The sequence below is a fragment of the Nothoprocta perdicaria genome, unplaced genomic scaffold (genome assembly GCF_003342845.1).
Source record: "Nothoprocta perdicaria isolate Ctin4 unplaced genomic scaffold, notPer1 scaffold_312, whole genome shotgun sequence".
NCBI classification, from domain to species: domain Eukaryota; kingdom Metazoa; phylum Chordata; class Aves; order Tinamiformes; family Tinamidae; genus Nothoprocta; species Nothoprocta perdicaria.
In genome coordinates this window covers 189,589-211,843 of record NW_020455547.1, presented here as the reverse complement: position 1 = coordinate 211,843, position 22,255 = coordinate 189,589, and the positions used below count along the sequence as shown (strand labels likewise).

Below are 22,255 nucleotides of genomic sequence, written 5' to 3'. Positions count from 1 at the left end.
GGCGTCAGGGCGGCACCTCGGGCTCGCGCGCGGCTGGAGCGGCAGCGGCCCCGGCGCCACCGCGCCAGGGACAGCGCGTGGCGCCGCCGACCTCGCAGCGCCTCCGTCCCCGTCGGGGCTCCCGCGGCACTGGCTGTGGGCGGGCAGCGCGGGGGCGCCGACSCTGCGCTCCTAGAGCCAGGCAAGTTGCGCCCGTGTGCGCGTGCAGCAGCGAAGCCAGGGCGAGTTTCCCAACGGGCGGCAAGAGCTTGGGTGCCATGCGCGCAGGGGACCCTTGCCTTGCAAGGCAGCCTGCCTTGGCCACAGCGTGGTGCCTATAAAGGTAGTCTTTGGACACGGGAAAGCACAAGCACCCGTTTGGGTGCCGCTGGGGAACGGGAAGAGAAGCTTCCTTACTCGGTGTAGCCTGCTTTGAACTCCCTGGCTCTAACTCTCCTCAGAATGGTGTTTGTGTTGCTGCTTGTCAGGAGCGCCTCRTCCTCCCTGCTCCGCTCTGCTATCTAGCAGCAAAACACGTCCCTGAATGGGAGAGCTGCTGGTGTCATCCCACAGCCACCCCTGGCGTCCCTGCAAGCGCTTAGAGTAGCACCTAGAACTGGGATCTAGTTAAAGCTTGAGGAAGGAGAGGACTCTGTATGATCTCCAGGGAGGCTTTGCATTCTCTTCGATTTTGGGCACTAAAATGCGCTGAAGCAGAAATCTGTAGTAGCGTCGCCTGTACCCTGCGTGTCCTGTGTACATATACATGTATATATATATACGCATACACACATTTGGAGTCTCAGTGCTGTGTTTTATTAAGGAGATGATGCCTGTTTTTTGTAGGCCAACTCTCTACATCAGACGATAACAAGCTAGCCTTAAATTAAGAAATGCATGATATATCTGCAAAAGTAATTAATTCTGTAGGCTTGTCAGGTTTCCCTGAGGAGAAGCAGGGGTACATCAGGGGTAGAGCATGTGCTCCCTGATTTGGAGTGTGACTGTGCTCTGTCCCGTGCAGAAACCCCGTTGTTTCTTGTGGGGAACCTCAGTATTTAGCACAGTCCTGTTACCAAAGTACAAAATGTGTCCCCCCCTCACCTGGGCCTGCTGTATGTGTGGGGGCTGCTGTGAACTAAATGGGCGYTGATTCTTCCTGCCGCAGTGACATGTCAGAGCCAACGGTTCTGGCCTCGCTCGGGCTGTGTTCCCTGGTGTTTTGGGGCATCATGGCCAGGCCAGTGGAGACTTGGCCCCACACCTGGGAGAGCATGGAGAGTCATACTGGCCACTTGTTTGCTTGTCTCCTTCCTATGGAGTGCTCGCTGGGATGAGAAGGAGCCGCATGGGATAGCCTTGCGCGCCTGTTTTGTTGAAGATGATGACTCTGAAAACACCCCGGGGAAGTAGCTAGGTTTGCACACTGTTTATAAATACAATATGGTGCAGACTGTCAAGCAAGCTGTTCTGAATCGCGTCATGCCTGTGCCGTGTTGCCTGCAAAGCGTGGGGCATCCGGCGCGTTCYGGTGCTCGCCTGCCGGCTGCAGCTCCCAGCGCTTGGCTGTGGCCCTCCTGCCCCATCCCGCGCTTTGCAGGGCATGCGACCGTGGAGCCGGTGCCACCCCTCCTCTTACTGCCCAGCCCCTCATTGCAGCTCTGGGGGCTCCCGGATTCTGAGCTCAAGCTGTAGAGACAGAGAAAGTGTTTGCGTGTTGGGTTTGTCATCGGCTGAAGTGCAGGGTTGTTAGAGAGGCTGCGTGCTGCTTCTCATGTGTTCTAGYGTGAAGGGGTGGTAAGTTTTGTCTTGCAAAACATTTGTTTTATTTGCTAAAGATTTGGGAAGCATGAAGCACGCCAAGGTAGAGAGCATGTTAGGAGCTCCCCTCCCTTGCCTCCTAAGAAGTCACAAAGTCTTTCCTCAGAGTTGCTGTTGTGCGTTGAGATCCTGATGGGGGGTTAATGGATCCATTGTGCAGCAAACACGGATTTACCTAGGCTACAACATGGATTTTTGAGCTTTCAGACCCCTGATTCCAGATGTTGGAGGACATCCCACTTGGCCGCTGTGCGACTGTGCCAGGGCTGCTGCTTGCTTGCTGGGCATTCCCCTCTGCAGGGCCACAGGGTCTTCTGCCTTAATATATGTATAAGAAGATGAGATGTTTAATAAACTCGAGATGTTTAATAAACTCAGACCCAGCTTTTTCTTCTATAATTTATGTTCTGAAGGACTCATAATAAACAGTTTATTAAAAAGAAATCCTGATTTATTTCTGCAAATGGTTACATTTCAAGATGGTATCAAACAGTTTTGTAGGAGGCCACCTTTTATGCTTCCCATGGCAGTTTAAAAGATTGCTAGAAAAATAATCCAGAATCTGAGTAGGTTTGGATTAAAGGCAAGCCAGAAGTATATGTCAGTGTATGTGGTGCTTTTAGGCAACGAAGCGACAGATTTTACCACAGAACATCTGGGTACTGGCTTCAGTTACAGCACAGATTTTAGTGGGATAACAAGTCTTGTTTGGCTTCACATTCAGTTTTGAAGTCACTAAACTTTATATGAGTAGTAAAACTGTAAGCCCATTACTTCACTGTTTTCAAGGGGCTGTTTCAGCCTTCCTTCAGGATCTTGCGTTGCTCCAGAGCTGTTTTTATTTTGTTTTACTAAGTAGTATTTATCTTTTCATTCCTCAGCGACCTTTTCCAGGAGACAGATTTACTAATTTGTACAAATAGACACACGGTAGACGCAGGGTTTCCATTCGACCCTGCTGAATGTGCATGTTTTCTGCATTAAGGGCAGCCCGCTGAAACCTGCACGTTTCTTYGTTCAGTGCATTCGAAGAAACTGCTGTTGACATGGAACGCTCTGCAGCCATACTRGACTGCCGTTTCAACCACTAATAGTAGTTAAAAAAACGTGGAGGCTTTGCTTGCTTTTTCTGTTGGATTATAAAATACAGAGGGGAAGGCCAGACCTGACAAAAGGGCCTTCTACTTTGCAAAAGAAAACAACTTTATAAGTCATTAGAATATGGCACACGTACTAGTGGGAATGCCCAGCAAAACCTTTGGGGATCTTAATCTGGACTAATTRTACATCAAGAGATACACATTTGGAATGAGGCTTGCATAAAAATGTATGGACAGTCCCTAATTATACCTTGRTGTTGATTACAGACTTTAATGCCACTGAGGACACAGTCCCCCAAGTAGGAGAAGCGGTAGGCGTTACCCGAGCAGAAGCGAATGGAAAGTAAATGAGGATTTTGTTAAAGGCAGTAGAGTTTCATAGGCTGCAGCAGCAAGAGAAGGACCAAGCGCGGTTTAAAGCTSTGAAACAAGCAGTACAGTAAGCGAGCGTCCTCTCAGAGAAGGGCTTGTTTGCCAAAGCTGCGTTTTACATCGTGACCAAGAACAAGCTGCTTCTGCAACAAACAATCTTCATGAAATCCATGATGGTTTCAGCCTGAGACATCTCCTCAAATAAGGTAATGCTGGTGGGAAGAGCTGTGAAGGCTGAGGTGATGCTGTGTTTGAAAACTTAACAAGATGTCATTAGGGGAGGAAGTGTTTGCCCTCAGAGCGGGAAATAGGTCAGAGTAATAAATCATAACTGCAGGAGAATGTGCTTAAAGTTGGGAATAAATTAAGGACGCAGAGAGTAAATACTGAGGAGAAGATTGTTCTTTCAGAATTAATTTTCTAGCTTGTAGTATGTAAAGACCCCCTAGTGAACTGGGGAAAGGTAAATCTTAACACAGAGCTGTAAGAGGAATGAACAGAAAATCCTGCAACTATATAGATGGCTTTGATTGCTCCCTGGGGACTATGTGGGCCATGTAAGATGTGTCAGAGGCCAGCAGCACAATCCTTTTAGTTTAAGGGCTGGAGAGTTGAGATTATAACTTTCTGCAGTAAAAAGAAAAAAAGCGACAGTCGTCTTGGGGCTGTTTTACAGGACAGATTTTCAGCTTGTGCTCATCTYTTAATTGCTGTTCAAGTAAGCAGAAAGACATTGGTCTGAGAATCTAACCCTAAGTAAGTGCTTGGATAAATGTGAAGGTGCTTGTGTTTATCTATAGGGGTTGCACACTTGCACTGGTGTGCTAATGCCGTGCTGAACATTTCCTGGAGACAACGTATATGGCCTGTRCTGTTGCACGGCAGAGGAGCGTGTGCTCGGTAATGTGTTGCTCATGGGCTGCTCAAGAAACTCGCAGGATTGTTTGTTTCTGGTGACCCCAAGGCTCAGCGGGGGTGTTGGACCGCTCAGGGAATGAGCCTGCGCACTCRTAATTAAATGCAGTAGTTGCAGAGATGTTTGTTGATGGCAGGGCAGCTGAGATAAGAAGCAGTGGTACTTACTGCGAGCACCTGGAAATCTGAAAAACAAAAGGCAATAATTCATCTTTCCTGCTTCATTTGCCTCTGCGTGGGCCGGATATGAGTGCCCCCCATGCTGACCCGCGCAGCCCGGCACAGTGACACGCGCCCGGAGCCCGCGCTTCCGCTGTGATTTACAGGGCAGGAGCGCTGCTCTCCTAATGAGAGGCACCGCTTCCCTGGAGGGGAGAAGCCTTCGGAGAGGTTGTAACTTGATTAGGAGGAGAAAAATGATGCTGTTAATCTTTCTCACTTTATCATACCAAAATAGGGCAGTGCTGGACCAACTGTTTCTCCTGCTGCAAAGTCTGGTAGGGAAGCAGATGAATAGCAGRCTGTAACAGAACTGCAGGCGCTTTGCACCTATTTAGGAGGATCGAGTACAGTCTATGATTTTTACAAAGCATCCAGGATACTGGGAAGATAAGATCTTTCTCTCTTAYTACTTTAAGTGTAGTAGATTTACTACTAGTTTGTTTATGTTCAAACAGTCTGAACGTATCTCAGCAGTTTGAAATCCAGAAACCTGATGTAAATTAAGTTGTTTACAGATTGGGATGATGATCGTGCAAGAAAGCCAAGKATCTCAGAGCTGCCAGCTGGGCTGTGGATGCAAGGGAAAACATCAGCGAACAGACTTAACGGTTCCTAGTCTCCGCTCTTTGTGTTCCTTTGGCTACTAAATATGCATTTAATTTTCATGGGCTCTGTCTCCTGAGTAAGAATTACTTGAGTATCATTTGTAGGACTAATAGGATCTCTCCCTTATTTGGGGAAGACCCCAGGGGCTTCCTCAAACTGATTTTTTCAGTAATGAGAAATAATGAATAAAAATATAATARTCTTACAATTTTGCAGGGAAGACTTTATGTCTGCCAATTAAAACCTTTATAATCCTGCTAAAGTGCAATAGTTGAAAAAGTCATAGTTTGAAAGATGAGTAGGTCTTAAAATCTTTTCTCCTCACATGAACAAAACTCGGGTTTAGACTCTTCTAACTTAGTTTARCATGTGAGTTAAACAGGTATTCTGAGGCAAAACATAAGACATTCTTGCAAGTGCGCAATAGCTGAGCTGAACTGGAGGGACAGAAACGTGCTCTGTTAGTTAATGGAATATATTCCAATTCCCACTCATTTAAGGAAAAGTAGTCACAAGATGTTTATAAGAAAACACAGACAATGAGTGGTTTAAACGGAAAATGCCAAATTCTCCCATAGCAGCAGGAAGCGCTTGCCGTCGGCCAGAAGCTGCCTCTGCTGCGAGCGCCCCTCGTGCTCGTGCCCTCGTGGCAGCGCAGAGCTCGGTGGCCGCTCTGGGCCCCGTCCTGCAGCCCCGGGCCAGCCTGGCCACCACCGCCTTTCCCTGCGGCCGGACGGGGCCAGCGGCCGGCGAGAGCCGCGGCGAGGAAGGGCTTCCCRTGCCCCCGCCTTGGGTGAAATCAAAGCCTGCGTAATTGAAACCAGAGGTGGGCTCTGCTCCTTCCCGTCAGCTTCTCGCTGGGAGTTAAACCCGGCCCCRACGTCCCGCTAGCGCCGCGGCCCCAGCGTGCGCGGAGGTGCCCGTGCCGAGCGGCTGCCTTTTCTCTCCCCAGAAAGCAGACCACCTACTTCCCCTGGATGGCCGCTGCATTGCCTGAACTGCTTTGGGTGCATAAAGTACCAGGCAACAGAATCTTTTTAAAATCTACTGTTTTTATTTTTGTAGCACAACATTAATGATAACATTGAAATGATGTTTTCCTGTTTAGCAGTAACTTTCATCCAGGGATATTGCAGTTCTGCCCAGCGGGCAGCACTGGGGGCTGTCCCACAGCTCAKTCTTCATCTTTTGTCCATGGAAAAGTAAAAATTCCCTTGGCACCAATTCTAGTCATGCCTTAATCTGGAAGGTCTTTTCTTTCTCGCTGTCTTTGCCTTGGCTCTCGGTGTCCTCCAGCGGAGCAGGGATGGTTGCCATAAGCAGGTCGACCTGGTTTGGGGCTATTTGGATGTTCGCTCACCCGGAACAGGCTGCCCCTCCGCCTGTGTTCAGTGGACTGCCCCGAGAGCGAACCTTTCGCCTGCCGCGCCGGCAAACAAACAGCCGCCTGCCAGGAGTGGGGAGCTGAAAGCTACCCCTGCCATAAGCTGGTTTGGAAATCCCCTATTACAGCACCGCAGTTGACCCTGACCATTTTGAGAGCCCTGTGGCACTTTCACTAGGAACGTGAGTCTTTTCATACTTGCGAAAAAAATTTCACCTCGATCATGTTAGAAGTACAGGACTAGAAGTGTTTAGAAAACAGAGTGTTACAAAGCCACTGGARTCTGCCAGGTCCCACATATGCTGCCATCCTGCTCCCACCTTGTATGTGCGGCCCTAGACTGGGCTTACCTAGGCTGTGTAAGGGGTGCCACTGGAGCAGCACAAGGACTGTGGCCTGTGCCTGCCCTCCAGCCCAGAGCCCAGCCATGGGGAAGGAGCAGCRGCCAGGATGAGGTGGGCGGCCCGGGAATCCCTGCAGCAGCTTCCCACAGAGCCAGAGCCTGGGGCCGGGAAAGGCACTGCTGTCACCTGCTGCGCGGGAGCACAAGAGGGTGGCAGGGAGAGCGATCCTCCCCCTTCCGCCAACTAAAGAAGAAAAAGCAGAAAGTTTGCTGAAGAGAAGGAGAGGAAAAGGCGCAGGTCTGCAGCTCYGTGTGGCTGCCGGGTACCTGGGCTGCTGGAGTTGGGCTCGGTTGTTGCTGTGACCTTTCAGGACATGGAGCAGTTATCAGAGCTGTGGCTGAGGCTGGCRTGTGGCAGCAGCGAGAGGGCTCCCTGGGGCAGTTTGCTGCTCCTGGCTGCTCCACGGCTTTGCCCTTTGTAGGCCARGCCCTTGGTGCTGCCTGGCCCCTCAGCCCTGCCGGCAGGGATTCGTGCTGGCTGAGCGCAGCTGCTGCCAGCTACCCGGCATCGCCCACGAGCCGCCTTGGAGCAGGCTGGGAAGCTTGCCAGGGTCTGTGCCTCCTCCAGCGTGTGGCCCCAGGTGTCCCCAACCTGTCGCCTGCTTTTTGGCACCTGCGGCAACCTTGGCTCACCTCTGCAGGAGACCCGTGCAGTGTGGCTGCCCTCCTTGTGCCGTGGTGCACGCGTTCTCACAAGTGCCACGTGCCTCTTGCTTGTTTCCTTTGTCCCCAGGGCTGCAGGGAGAACCTGGAAGGGCGCCCGGAAGCCCTGCGAGGGGTAGGGGCAGATTCACCTCCCTGGCCCGCAGCTATGTAGAGCTGCGGCCTCCTGGGGGAAGCAGAAGTTTGGGTTGTCTCTAGCACCAGTAGTGAGTTACACACATAGGATCTTTCTGCAGTAAGTGACAAACCATTACAAGAGAGCACCTCCCTGATACATACTGGGTTAGTAAGACCTTTAAAGCTGAAAGTATATAATGTAACAGCTTAAACCCATTTTGGACAATAAATCCAATAAGAAAATGTGGATTCTGATAATTATAGGACTTCTTGGGCGGGGGGAGGGAAGGGGAGACAAGGGGGGAGCTACCTATCAGCTAATCTGCATTGCTGTATTCCTGAGAAAACCTCAATTTATGTAGAAAAAACATCGTGCCTCTGAGATTGACCGAAGGTCTGAGCAAAATGATGCAGATAAAACTAAAATAATGCAGGGGAAATAAGACTGAAAAAAATGTGAGCAGAGGAAAACCAGAATACAACAGAAATAGCTTCCCCTACTTCAAATAAGTCCTGTTTCCTCTTTCTCCAAGGAACTGTTTAACTACCGGCTGCTTCTGGCTGGATTCTCACCTGCCGAGTGCGTTTGGTGGCGAGCGGCAGCTGCGCTGCGGTGCGCGGGTACCGTGACGCCGCTGTCCCCGTGCGGCTCGGTGACGCTGGCTGGGCCGCCAGTCAGGGCATCGCGCGCACTCGAGTGCTGTCGGTGGTGCCGTTCCCGGAGCGACTGCCCTGCTGTGCTCTTACAGCTCCGAGAGCGTTTCCTGGAGAGCGGCTCCGCGGCTCTTTCRCTCCTTCCTATCCCAGGCCTTAGCACTGCAGTCAGTGTTTAGCCGGGGTCGCTGAGAAGCTGCTGTCGGGCAGAGCTGCAAACAAACGTGGGCGGCTGTGCCAGGGCTGCTGCGCTTGCAGGGGCGGCCAAGCTGGTGCAGGCGCCCGCGAGCTGCTGCTGCGGCGGCCTGCGTGCCTGCCGGCCTGGCCGCTCCCCGTGCTGGCAGACCCCTGCTTCTCGTGGAAGCTGCGTGAGGTGGCCTCTGGGCTTAGCACCTTGGAAAAACAAAATTCCTAATAGTGAAACAGTGGATTTTTATAATGCATTTAAACAGTAAAAATAATGATAAAAGCTGAAGGAATTGCCGGTACTCAGAGCACAGGTTTCTACAGGTGGTAGTTGCTGCTGCCGACTCTGCTTCCCGCGCGCCGAGCTCCCCCGGCTGCTTGTCACGCTGCGCGCCGCTCCTGCGCTGTCCGTCGCAGCAGTGACCCCCCGCCCCGGCGCCTGTGTCAGAGCCTCCTGCGCCGCTCCCTGCCGCGCTCAGGCCTTTAACAAAATGTGTGTTGCTGCAGGCAGCTGCCGCCACAGAGGTGTTCCCCAGGCCCTGAAAATGGCTTAAGTCCTCTTGCAGTTAATAGGGTTAATTAGTTCATTTTTAGAGCTTTCCAGAGGTCTTTCTGACCACCAAGCACAAGCCCCAGCAGTTTGATAATGTGACAGCAAGTTGTGTAGGCTCCGACTCTGCTCCAGCGCCTTAATTCGGCTCAATTTTCTTTCTGCCCTGAAACTCCTAGTCCTCCGTGCACTGTATGGGTTTTGGCAAGGGCAATGGCTCATAATGTCATTCAGAACTATTACAGAGAAGCAGTGGGAGACTTGGTATCAATACCAACATACTTGTGTTGTTGTAATTTGCAATTGTTCGTATGTATTTCTAGCCGCTAATCCCCTCGCTGAGATTCATTATGGAGAGACAGTAACATGCGCTCGCAGGCTGTTCCAAAGGCAGAGTGACTTGGCCTGGGGAAGTAGCTATTGTTCTGTGATTAAAGGAAAGGATTATATTGTGATTTCCTTGAACAGGGAACTRCGCTGCCTGCTTTTGTTACTCGTAGCAAGGGGCTAGTAATTGCTCTCCATTATAAAACACCTCCGGCCTGAGCTATGTGGCGTTCAGAGTCGATTGCCTCGAACAGGCCAGAGCTGTGCAAACAGCTCCTCTGATCTCAAACAATTTCTGTGTCGGATCCAATTTTTTCCACCAGGACTCAAGCCCTGCTGAGGCTTCGGGCAGATCCCTTCTCAGCATTAAGCTTCAAAGGAAGCACCTGAGGTCCGTGTGGCCGGTGGACATTGGCACTAGTCACCTGCCAGGGAAGTCGGTGACACTTGGGCTGTCTGTGGGTGACGTTACCGGGAGGGTCAGGGGCTTTGCAATGGCAGGAGGGGTGAAGAGATGGATGGAGCCGACCTGTGCCAGACCTGCAAGGTGGAGCTGAGCGTTGCATGGGTCAGTGGCAGTGAGCAGGTTTTCCACCTAAATTCTATGCAAGCCTTAGAGTATTTGACTTCCAGCAATAGTTAAAATTTCTTGGTGTGCCATTACAACCCCCTCCCCAAAAGAGGGGCAAGAGATCGACTGACCATGTGAGAGAGACTGCTGGGACCTCCTTGGTTTTGATGCTTTCCACTGAATTGTATGAGCAGAGATTGCTGTGAAGGAGAGAAAAAAAAAAAAAAAAAAAAGCTGTGATTTACTAAAAGGAGAAATTAGTAGGAATTTCCTCAAATGTCCTAACCAGGATCTGGTGGTTAATTTGTTTTTTGAAGCATCCAGCTAATGTAACAAATCACCAGTTCCACGATGGTGATTCCATTGTATCAGAGTTGGCTCTGTTTCCACTAAACGTGGAAAAATAAGGTTCCATTTAGAAACAAAATAGTCCATGTAAAATTTGATTTTTGATACCATGTCTTCCTGAGTATGTTTGGTTTTCAACATGTCTAATTTGAGACAGCTCCACATTCACAATATTACCCCCTCAGCTGACCAATCCCAGAAGTTGTTATTCTTTGCTGTTGTTGTGCATTAAGATTTGATACCAATGTGCATATATGTATGTATATGGAGAGTATATATATATATATATATAATGAAGAGATAAGGTTATATTTCTCTTAAATATATGTGCACACACATATACTTGGCTTTTTTCCCCCATGCTACAGTGATTTACTTGGCTGAAACAATACTTCTGGCAAAGGGAAAACCCGTACTGAAATGGAATCGCAGAGGAGGTGTGTTAATCCCCGGGTTATTGGCGTGGTGCAGCCTGAAGGCTTCAAAGGAACCGCTGCAGTGCATGGAGGCCGTGCGTGTTCGGGGAGCCTTCCCGCACGACGCTAAATACCGCCCTGCGCGCGTGGGCTCTCCTCCCGGCCACGGTGTCTTGTGCCAGGGGAGCGGGCACAGTCAGGTGGCACAGCACAGAAATATTTGCCTTCAGATTTTACTAAGAAAASGAAACCTTTGCCTTTTTATTCTGCCAGTGGCCTCTTTCTTTGTGTCTGACAAGGGCACCAGGCTCTTAGGTACGTTTCATGGAAGGGCTTGCTTCGGAGATCCTTGGACATTCCTTGGGAAGTTCAGGGCTGGCTGTTTTGTCAGCACAGAGAGGCATGGGGCAGGAGCAGCCAGGAAGCCTTCCATGTGCCATTAAAAAAATAAATAAATACAAGCCTCCCAAAYGTGTTTTCCTGATGCTTTGGGGAACAGCAAGTGTTAAATACCAAACCCTTGCTTTTCCCCTCAAACAAACTCTCTCTYCTGAAAGAATTAAAAATTCAGAAGTATTTTTTTTCTTCCTTGCCCATTAAAAGCAACTAATTGCATTACAGTCAGAAATAGCAGGCACACTTTAAATTAGTCTCTGCTGAGGTGATAATTCTGTATGCTGAGGTGCATATATTTGTATTGCATTTCTCTGGAAATAAAGTTTATAATGGAAAAGCTCCTAGACTCTTAACTTGCCAAGTTCTGATGCTAAGTGCGAGTGGTCCCACAATGCGCCCTTTTATTTCCAAATCTAGACTAAAATCAGGTCAACAAATCTACAGACTTATTACATGATGCGTGGTGGGTAACATAAACAACCACCCCGTTACCCTGGTGTTTAAAAATAGGCGTAAGGAGGGAAAAAAGGAACCGTCTCTACACCAGAAAGAGAAGAAATGCAACCCAAAGACATTGTGGCAGGCAGTGCCTTGAAATTATCCTCACTAAATTACAGTCATACACGTTCCGCTGTCTGTAATTAAGCATTAGGTTTTATTTATTCCAGATGCCTTTGCTTCAAGTAAACCTAGATCTTTTTCTTTGTTATTGTAAATCCTTTACAGGTCTCGGTGACCTGCAGACAGTTGAGAAGTAAAGCAAATGTTTTCCGTAGATGGAGCCCTTGAAGGTGGCTTGTGAGTAAGTGGCCTCGCGAGGGGACAGGCTGGTACGGCGGCGTCGGCTTGATGGCCCGTGGGCACCGTCAGCTGCGCTCAGCGGGGCCGGGGCAGCCGCGCCATGCAGTTTGCATGGGATGTCACGGAACATGAAACGAAATGGTCACTTACTGCCCTGGGCTGACCGTCCTCGGGCCTTCGGTTGTGTTTGGAAAGCAGCTTGTTCAGGGTAGGTGGGGTACAGGCTGTAGTGGTGACATCAAAAATGAGGCAACTGCAGCAGCAGCAGAGTGCACCAGGGCTCTYCTCTGCTTGTGTGGGTAGTGCTGTTCGTGTCTGTTGAAGGCTCTGTGAGCTTTGGAAAGGGAACCCAGTGCAGAGGTGCCCTGCTGCTGCCTGCGGACGGGGGGCTGTGCGTTTGGGAAGCTGCTGGCCCGGGGCTCCGCGGTCTGGCTGCGACCCAGAGTCAGCCCAGCCTGCCCCTTGGGCTCCACGGCTTGCAGGAAAATCCTGTGAGCACCGTCGGGGCTAAATCCAGTTTGTCCCCAAACTTGAAGCTTAGGCCAATTCCRCATCCTCCTGTCCTTTCTATTTCTGCTTAAAGTTACAGTTGCTTGCAGTTGCTTGCAGGTCTTTCGCAGAGATGTAGTTAGTTATACAGATCTCTGAAGGCTGGATAGAGTGCTTGTATAAACAGAAATTTGGAAAGTTTGGGAAATTTTTGCTGTTGGAGTATAATTCAAAAGAAAGAAAGAAACTAATCCTAAAATCTGTGGTCAGGTTTAGCTGTGTAATATTCATGTATGTGCTTATTGTTCAGATTTATAAATTGCTTAGACTGTTCCCTTATTTACAYTTTGTGAAGGAAAACCCGCCTCTCACTTGTAAGGCAGTACATGGCAAAGCATTTAAAGGACTTTATGTGCCCCTTCAAATTCACACCGTGCATTTTCATCTGTTGAACTACTTAGATAAGCGTGGGCAGGTTCGTTAAGTGGCGCACAGGGCAGGTGGCTGAGGCCGGGAGAGCCCCACGCGCTGAGCGCGGAGGCGGCGGCTCCGCCAGGGAAGGCCACGGGACCTGCCTGTGTGAGGCCGCTTCTCGTGGGCCTCAGGTGCTCCAAGGGGAGGACAGGGGCGGCCCTGCCTGGCCCCGCTAGCTCGGGATGCAGGGATGGACCCTTGGCCGGGAAGCAGCCGTGCCTGGCCCCTTGGTGCCTGTGCCCATGGCTCTGCTTTCCCAGAAGTGGGAAAAAGGAAAAAAAAAAAAAAAAAGATATCTCTGATTTTCTGTTCTTTTTTTCCCTCCCTTGCTGAAGGAAGGTGCCAAGCAGTGCTGCCTTTGCAAGGGCCGTGCGTTGCAGTGCTGCTGCATCGGCGGTGCAGAGCCCGCTCGGCATGTGCTGTCGCTCGCTCTGCCACGCGGAGCGGAGCGCGCGGCCGCGCCGCGGTGCCTCCCTCCGCGGCGGGACCTTCAGAGAGGTTGGCCTGGGGCACCAGGGCTGCTGACTGATCCCTTCTCCTTGTGACGTTAGCAGGAAAGCCCGTGTCCGTGTTTGACCTCCTCGGGATCAGCCGGCCCGGCTGTGTCCCATAATCTCCTGTCCTGCAGGTCTCATTATGCCGAGTCCCGTGGTCCCCTACACAGGCGGCCAGGGTGGCCAGTTCAGGTTAAGACTTCAGAGAGAGTTTGGGGATAAAGCGAGAGGTAAAGAAAGGCCATTAGAGGGCACTTTTGCAATCCTAGAGAAGGGAAACAGTGCTTGTTATTTCACTTAGGACTGTTTACCTTGGCGCTCTCTTAAATTCAGTGATAAACAGCAGGCAAATCCCTCCAGTCAGCAGGAATATATCAATAAAATATTGACTCTGAGTTTAAAAGAAAAGAAAACAAGACAAACTTGTAGAAAAGGGAATAAAAGACATTTAGGAGGTGGCGGAGTCTGGAGAAGAAAAAGTCACACAACATATTTCACATAATTTGTATTGCTTTCCAGTGCGGTGTTTAGGCCCCATCTTGTACACGTGCTTCAAAAATAAAGCAGGCTCAGGCCTCATCATATGGGACAAACAAAAACATTTGTCAAAAGTTTCCAACACCTGGGTGGCGGAGCATTAATTTATGCACTTGGAGCTTAGGAAGTGGATTTTCTGAGAGACTCCATGAAAGCCACTGCCCAATGGTGAGCTTGCCTAGGAGTAAACATAGAAGGAACAAATTATTTTTGCTCGCGTTGTGATGTTTTGTGTGAGTAAACCATGGGGAATCTAGCTTAAAGCCATGCCAGGTTATAATCAATGCACTGTTAAAAAAAAAAAAAAAACTGTTTGTTAACATGTGTGGAAGCGCGGCCCAGCGTTACTAGCACGCTCCCCAAAACCCGGCCAGGGATATTGAGATGCCTCTTTGCTACTCTGGGGTCCCACTTTTGCAAGGGTGGACAAGAAAACTGGGTCCCTTTTAGACCTCTGAGGTTGGATATGTGAAAATGAAGACACTCAACGCCCTACTGGCCTGTAAATGGTACCAGATCACAAAACTTCAGTTTTTTATTTATAGGAACAATTTTGAAAACAATTTCATGTATAGAATGGGCCGCTGTTGGTGTTGTAGCCTGGTAAAAGCCACAGAACTAAACTTGCTGATCTTGGGTGGTTTCTGCTAAGCTGAAAATGGTGTGATAAAAAGATACAGAAAACAGACAAATCTTCAGCTTTTCTTCACACCACAGTTGTGAAGGGGATGGAGATACTGTCCACAAGGGGTTTTAAAGTGGATTAGCCAGTGAAATTATTTAAGAAGTGAAGCTTAGCCTGAGTAGTCTTATAATCAAAAATAGTTTATTTTAATAAAGGTTACACCACACTAGAACTGACTATGACAATATACAATATTGCAATTGCAAGAGGTTCATGTGGAGGACACTGTCTCCAGAAGGTGCCAGTGTTTCTTACCTAAGCAAATAATCTGCTTTAACTGCTGTGATTAAGTTAGAAAGAATTTCATCCCTATAGGCCAAGGATAATACTTGAAAAATCAATAAACAAAGTGTTAGAGCACACAGACTCATCCTACTCTGTATGGGAGATTTCTGCTGACTTTGGTGACTCCAGTCAGCAAGTATKTTGACTTACGATCTTTGCTCCAGAAGGTCAGATGTCATTCACTTTGCTGATAAGTATAAACACTTCAGTCTGAATTGAAGAAAATATGCCCATGGTCATCAAAAGCTAAGTAAGGAACTAGTTAGCGCAAATGTTGACAAACACTGGGGAGGGCAAATCATGATTTATCTAAGCAGCAATTCCATATCCTCCAAAAAATCATTCTTTCCCTTTCTTAGGATGGAGCAGTGCAGTAACCTCTCATTACAATATTAAAACTAATACTAAAATGTACAATCTTAGCTGTTAGCAATGGTGATGAAGTGCTGCCAGCCCCACTGCTGCCCACAGGGAACCCTGGATACGGAGCGTCGCTGCTGCCTGCCGCTTCCTGGGGTTGTCGGTGCGCAAAGGAGGGCGCAGCCGACGCCGACTGAAGGCGGCCCTGCCGCGGCCTCCGCGCGCTCGTGGCTTCTCGGGAAGCAGAGCAGCTGAGAATAACACAGAGATGCCCGAGCTCGCCGCAGTGCTTCCCCGCACGCTTGCTGCCTCCTCTAAGAGTACGTGGGGCCTCCGTGGTGATGCTATCTACCTGAATGGGAGAAGCTCTGTCGCATGAACCTCAAGCATTTGTCTTCTTCAGACACACTTTTATTTATTTACTTTGCTCAGAAAGTGGAGATCTGGCTGTAAAAACAGTAACATGCAGGTGAGGGAGAACACTCGTGAAGAATAGCAGGCTTAGCTGTCAGGGGAGGCAAGAGCCAAAGGAGATGAGGATAAAATTGCCTCTTGGTGAGTGAGTTTTCAGTAAGTTTCCCTTGTGACTTATGACTGCRTGGGGTTTGTTGCCTGCTTTCCTTTGCACCTGTTGTCTCATGAGTTTGTTTTTGTGTGTGTGTAGTGGGGGGAAAGATTTGTTAGGAAAAGGGATTGAGCTGGGCAGCAAGGATGGAGGAAACCATTAGAAAGGTTGGAATTACGTTGAGATAAAAGGGCAAGAGAAGGCAGAGAGGAAGAAGTCAAGTACAGCATGGGGAAGGAGCACTGTTTATGAAAGGAGCAATTAAACAGCAGTGATGCTGTAGGCAGAGGAAGCCGTATGAGGAGTGTGGAAGTGGCTTGGTGTGAGGAGAGCCGCTTCCGTGGGYGGCTGCGCGGCCATTGCTGGGTGCAGGGCTCCTGCCGCACTCGCAGCAGTGCCTTGACTTTGCCCTGCGGAGCGATGACRCTGGAAGATTTTCTCGGGAGCTAACGGGAAGCTCCCGGGAGATGGAGATGCCCTGTGCTGCCCGTCCCGCGCTTGGCGAGGGCCACCAGCGATCTGGTGGCTGGACGAGAGATGGGTGGAAGTGGATGGGTTGTCCATCAGTTGCCTCCCTGAAAGAGTGTGGGAAGGGGCRCTGGGAACTTTCTACAGGGCTTGAAAGGGAAGAACTATTTTATTGTGGCTCAGGCTACACCAAGTCACTTCTCAAGGAGCCCTGTATTTACTAATTTTGTCTAAGACATTAAAGAAAGGTCAAGTGGAAGAAGAAAAAAAGCAGCTAAATATCAGAGTCGATCTTAAAGAAAAATAAAGTTTGTCACAAAGCCATAAGCAGCTTACACTGTAGTATAAAGCCTGGTGCGTGCCCACGCACTCAGCCAAGTAACAGCAATAAAAGCAAGATAAAAATGTTCTTGCCGGCTCAGTTTTTATCACGCTTTTCCTTTAATCCAGCGGCTAATACAATTTAGGCAATAGCTTTGAATTCTTCATTTTTTTCCCCTATTTTTAAAAATGTTATCATTTAGCAATTTAAACTTACTTTGCTCATGGCAAAATATGGGCTTAGCTCCCTGCTTCCCACACCACAACTATTATGTATGAGATCATCTACTTCAGTGAAAGGAGATGGTCTGTCCCGCTGTATATCTTAGGGTAGTCATTACTGACCTACTTGTAGACATAATAATGAAAGGCTGAGATTATGAATTATTATGCCTAATTTGTAAGGGATTCTCTGCTTTTGTGTTTTGGAATTCCCATCAGACCTGAGGACTAAGTCCTGCTGAATTGCATGTTAATACCAATGTGCTTTGAGTATGTGGGGGATTATAGCACATATTTTCCTAATTCACTATTTTTATAAAGAGCAATTTCACTGCAAATATTTATYTTTCAAAAGGATTGTTGGAAGCCCAAATAAAGTCTCCTGAGGAAAGTAAAGTCGATGTTCCCTCCATGTGCTTGCTCTTGTTACCACTTCCCATCTCTGCTCCTGCACATCCCTGAATGCAATTCCTCCAGAATGCGTGCGAGGCTTCTGCCCTTGCTTCAGCACGGGGAGGTGCCGCCGGGAAGCGAGCGTGCGGGCTTGCTGCCAGTTACAGCTGCACGTGCAGAGCTCTTACGGGCACACTTTTACCAACCTCTCTGGCGCGGCAAGCGTAGTCCTTATATGTGCCCACGCTTGTATGGCAGTAGAGATTCCTGCAAGCCGTGAAGTGAGTGCACGGAGGGCACAATGTTGTAGGTAAGTCTATATTTCAGCAGTGGCATTTCAGGCTGTTTGGGTCCATATCTCCCTTTTAAATTCCTCGCCTTATGCGGCCTTGAAATGCCTCTAAGTTTGGCCTTACCGTTTTGCCTTGAAGGTTTCGTTGCCAGAGTAGGTTCATGTATGATTTGCTGCAGACCCTTGTAGGCTCTTTGGCGGCACTGAATGATCATGTAGGTTCCCCCGGTGTGTGGCTGCTTGTGCTGCCAGTCGTGCCCAAAGCCGGCGCTTTACTGCAGTCGGCAGAATGTGCCAGGCCGGCGGTGGCGGCTGCCGCGCGGCCCCATCGCCGCCCTCAGCCGGGAATCCCTGTGTCGCTGCAGGATGCTCCTGCTCCACTGCGCCCTGCTTTGGCTGCTGCTGCTGCTGCCGCCCTCCTCCAGGACACAGAAGCTGCCTACCCGAGATGAGGAGCTCTTCCAAATGCAGATCCGGGACAAGGCGTTTTTCCATGATTCATCAGTAATCCCCGACGGAGCCGAAATCAGCAGCTATCTGTTCCGAGACACACCTAAAAGGTAACTAACTAGGGCCAGTTTAAATCAGAACTGTGTTTGGGAGTTAGTAGTTTTATTTGTTGGGTGTTTTGGAGTCAAAAATTGAAATCAAATAAGAAAAAATATGGATGTCTAGAGATAAACAGGGGGAGGAGAAGGTTGGAAACAGAGCTGCTCTACCACGCTTGCCCCTCTTTTTAATTTTGTGCTTTAACAAAGCCGCATAAGCCAGTGTAGATGAACTCCTATTGCCCAGCCTCACCCTTTGGGGCTGGAAAATACTGTGGTTAGACTGGAGAAGAAAACGAGGCTCCAGAGATTCAGGGAAGACCGATATTGAGATTTCCCTCTTCATATCACACGCCTCCCTAAGCTTTCATAGCAAAACACAGCAAAACATATAGCAATATATGCGAAACAGTGCATTGGGGAGGAGAGGAAAAGGGGCACAACTGAATCCATACGTGTTTCTAGGATCCTTCAGATATATCACGAAAAACATGACCTATCCTAAAGATCCCATTTTCCTCATTTTTACCTTTGTCACCACTGGTATCTTATATAGTTAAGGTAGGGGAAAGAAGCAAAACTGATGGAGGGGAGGGAGGAGGTGAGAACCTTCTCTGCCAGGGGTTGAGGAGTGTGAAATCTGCAGCACCATCTTACTGGGGGGACTTACAGTCCCTCTCTCCTTAGCTCTTTAACTTCCATGCCCTCCTAGCACACGTAGATCAGATCTATACATAGATTGTTGTCTTGCCTGTGAGCAACACTTCTGCCTCTGTTGCCCCACCAAGGCGGACCTCGATACTGTCAAGTCCGCTGGCTGTCTGCTCTCAGAATTTATTAATGTTACGGGTCTGTTACCTTTCCTCTAGGTATTTCTTTGTGGTTGAAGAAGACAACACCCCCTTAGCAGTGACAGTGACACCATGTGATGCCCCTCTGGAGTGGAAACTGAGTGTGCAAGAGCTCCCGGAGGAAGCCAGTGGAGACGGTTCAGGTAAGAAGCCATCAAAGGCTGCCCCTGCACCTCAGAGCCTGGCCTTTCTCCTGCAGTCAAAGGATTCAGAGGCTCTCAAAGCAGTCTCAGTGTGATGCTGGGAGTTTCACAGCAGGCCTGTGCTTGTSATCTCCCTGTGTTTGGATCTTCAGCCCCAGTCCTGCCTTTGTGCCGGAAACTGGCAGCAGGGAGCAACACGAGACGAGCTGTGCTTGAGTTAAATCAGTTTCCAATGAACTARGCGTGCATAGGTCAGTAGTGAGCAGACCTGAGGGAGCGCTCTCTGGCACAGCCGCAACGCAAAACCTGAAAGCTGAGGGTGTCRACAGAGCCTGCTCCGGATGCTGCCACAGCAAACCGTGTGCCCGGCCTAACTCAGTGTTCCAGGGGACTTTGCTGGGGCTGCGAACACAAGATCAGAAAGGAYGGGGATTTGCATTCCTGCAGGGCTGACCTTGCCCCTTTGAGCACTCATTTGTAGGCACGCTTAAAGCTTATTTGAAGGTAGTAACATCCTTCCTACTCAGGAAATAAACTGTCATTGGCTTCCAGAGCTTCTAATGTGAATGCCAAGTGCCATGCACCAGACTGTATCAGGATAGGGGCAAACCAGCTTAGCTGTCTGATGTGACTAAGTAATGATTATGTATTCCTCACAAGATACARCTTTCCTTTTAATCTGTCTTTCGTATTTTATACAGAAGAGTTTTTAGAGTTTTATTTTCCTGTATTCACAGCCCTTTGCACGTCTGTATAAGTGTCTGTCTTTCCTTACAATCTAGGTGAACCAGAACCTCTTGAGCAGCAGAAGCAGCAGATGACTAATGAAGAAGGCACAGAGCTGTTCTCTTACAAAGGCAACGATGTTGAGTATTTTGTGTCCTCTAGTTCCCCATCTGGTTTGTACCAACTAGATCTGCTGTCAACAGAGAAGGATACACATTTTAAAGTTTATGCGACCACTACTCCAGAATCAGACCAACCTTATCCCGAATTACCTTATGATCCCAGAATTGATGTCACTTCTCTGGGACGTACTACAGTGACACTCGCATGGAAACCAAGTCCCACTGCCTCATTACTGAAACAGCCAATTCAGTACTGCATAGTCATCAATAAAGAGCACAATTTCAAAAGCCTCTGTGCTGTTGAAGCCAAGCTCAGTTCTGATGATGCCTTCATGATGGCTCCAAAACCAGGTCTGGACTTCAGTCCATTTGACTTTGCCCATTTTGGCTTCCCTTCAGACAACAACTCGGGCAAAGAACGTAGTTTCCTAAAATCATCGTCAAAGTTTGGGCGCCAGATGTCTTCAAAGCCAAGAGTTGATCTGCATAAGATTTGCATTGGGAACAAGAACATCTTCACGGTGTCTGATCTGAAACCAGACACGCAGTACTACTTTGACATGTTTGCAGTAAACACGAACACTAACATGAGCACCGCTTATGTTGGTACCTTTGCCAGAACGAAAGAGGAAGCTAAACAGAAGACAGTTGAGCTGAAGGATGGCAAAGTAACAGATGTATTTATCAAGAGAAAGGGAACTAAGTTTCTACGGTTTGCTCCTGTTTCATCTCACCAAAAAGTCACTTTCTCTGTTCATTCGTGCCTGGATGCTGTTCAGATCCAAGTTAGAAGAGATGGAAAACTTCTCTTGTCTCAGAGTATTGAGGGTGTACGGCAGTTTCAGCTTCGAGGGAAAGCAAAAGCTAAATATCTAATTAGGCTGAAAGGAAGCAAAAAAGGTGCTTCCATGTTGAAGATTTTGGCTACAACAAGGCCTAATAAGCAGTCATTTCCTTCTCTTCCAGAAGATACAAGGATTAAAGCCTTTGACAAGCTTCGCACGTGTTCTTCTGTCACAGTGGCATGGCTAGGCACCCAGGAGCGAAACAAATTCTGCATCTACAAAAAGGAAGTGGATGATAATTATAATGAAGAACAGAAGAAAAGAGAACAGAACCAGTGCTTGGGTCCAGATACAAGGAAGAAATCAGAAAAGGTTCTCTGTAAATACTTTCACAGCCAGAATATACAGAAAGCAGTTACCACAGAGACAATTCGAGGTCTGCAGCCGGGCAAATCCTACCTGCTGGATGTTTACGTCATCGGGCACGGAGGGCACTCTGTCAAATACCAGAGCAAACTGGTGAAAACAAGGAAGTTCTGCTAGTGCCCTGTATAWACAAATCTATGGAACTCCAATCTGAACATTACCCCACTTTAAGTATACAAATTGACTACTTGCACAGCTGAGAAGTTGTGTCCTTTATTGGTACTGTGTAGAAAAGATATCAACTTGTATATTTATGTTTACATAAGTAATTGTTTGGAGGAACCGAGGCCGGTGCTCTCTGGTAGCATCTGACAGTTGTATTATCATGTGTCTGGTGACCCACATGTGGTGCTCAGTATAGATGTCCAAGGTAGCRGGAAACCTTGAAGGAACAGGCACTCCTTGCTTCCATATTGCATGAACTGCTTCTAAATTATTTTATTACTTAAAAGATCTGAGATAAATGAGTCATCTACCTTGTTATTCACACACAAAACACAGAGCCACTCACCCATTCTCTCAGCGTAGATGGTAGGGTTTCTGTAAATTATTTTATAGAGTCTTGTTTTAAATGTTTATGTTTCTATGACTGTAAACTATTAAAATCTCCCTCCATTAAAATACAGTTCTAAACTAAGTATTAACTGGGCTGCACATGGATCAGTTTCATTGCTAATGTAAATTCTTACCTAGCTCATTTTAATGTTTAAATACTGTATGTATTTCATGTACAAAGTTGCCATAACGTTATATTCCTGTACATAAAATTAAAAATATTAGATTATATATTGTTTCCTTTTTCTTGACATTTTGAGGGGGAAATCAGACTTGGGAACAAAACCAGCTTGCTGAAGCTTGATCAGCAGCAACCTTTTTGTTGCTGCTGGTCTTAACGTGCCTGAAGGCCGGGGGAGTTACAGACGCTGTGGAGCCAGGGGTTACAATTCTGCAAAGGAGCACAGGTATTTCTGGCGTAYGTGGGAACTGCATGAAGTAATTGCTAAGGGAAGAGGAGAGCCCAAAACGGCTTCGGTTGCAGTGGGTGAGGGCAGATCCTGTTCGTGGTGGTGGCGAGTGCTGCGGGCTCCGGGGCCATCGGGCTGGCGGGCGCAGACCGCCCGCTCAGACGCCTCGCACAGCAGCGCCATCGTTGCTTTTCGCAGATTCTCACTAAAGTCACTTGGCCTCTGCATTCTAATACTTTCCACCACAGTAACAATAAGCCAAGGGGATTTTTT

General features: G+C 48.4%; 1 protein-coding gene across 1 annotated transcript in view; it reads left to right on the top strand.

The window, feature by feature from the left end:
* Positions 1-21,771, top strand: part of NDNF (neuron derived neurotrophic factor) — a 22,934-nt gene extending 1,163 nt beyond the window's left edge. The window contains exons 2-4 of the mRNA XM_026042727.1: positions 17,782-17,976; positions 18,834-18,958; positions 19,741-21,771. Coding sequence (XP_025898512.1) covers positions 17,782-17,976; positions 18,834-18,958; positions 19,741-21,134 — 1,714 coding nt within the window. The 3' untranslated portion in view covers positions 21,135-21,771. The remainder of the gene's footprint in view (positions 1-17,781; positions 17,977-18,833; positions 18,959-19,740) is intronic.
* The last annotated feature ends 484 nt before the right edge of the window (positions 21,772-22,255 follow it).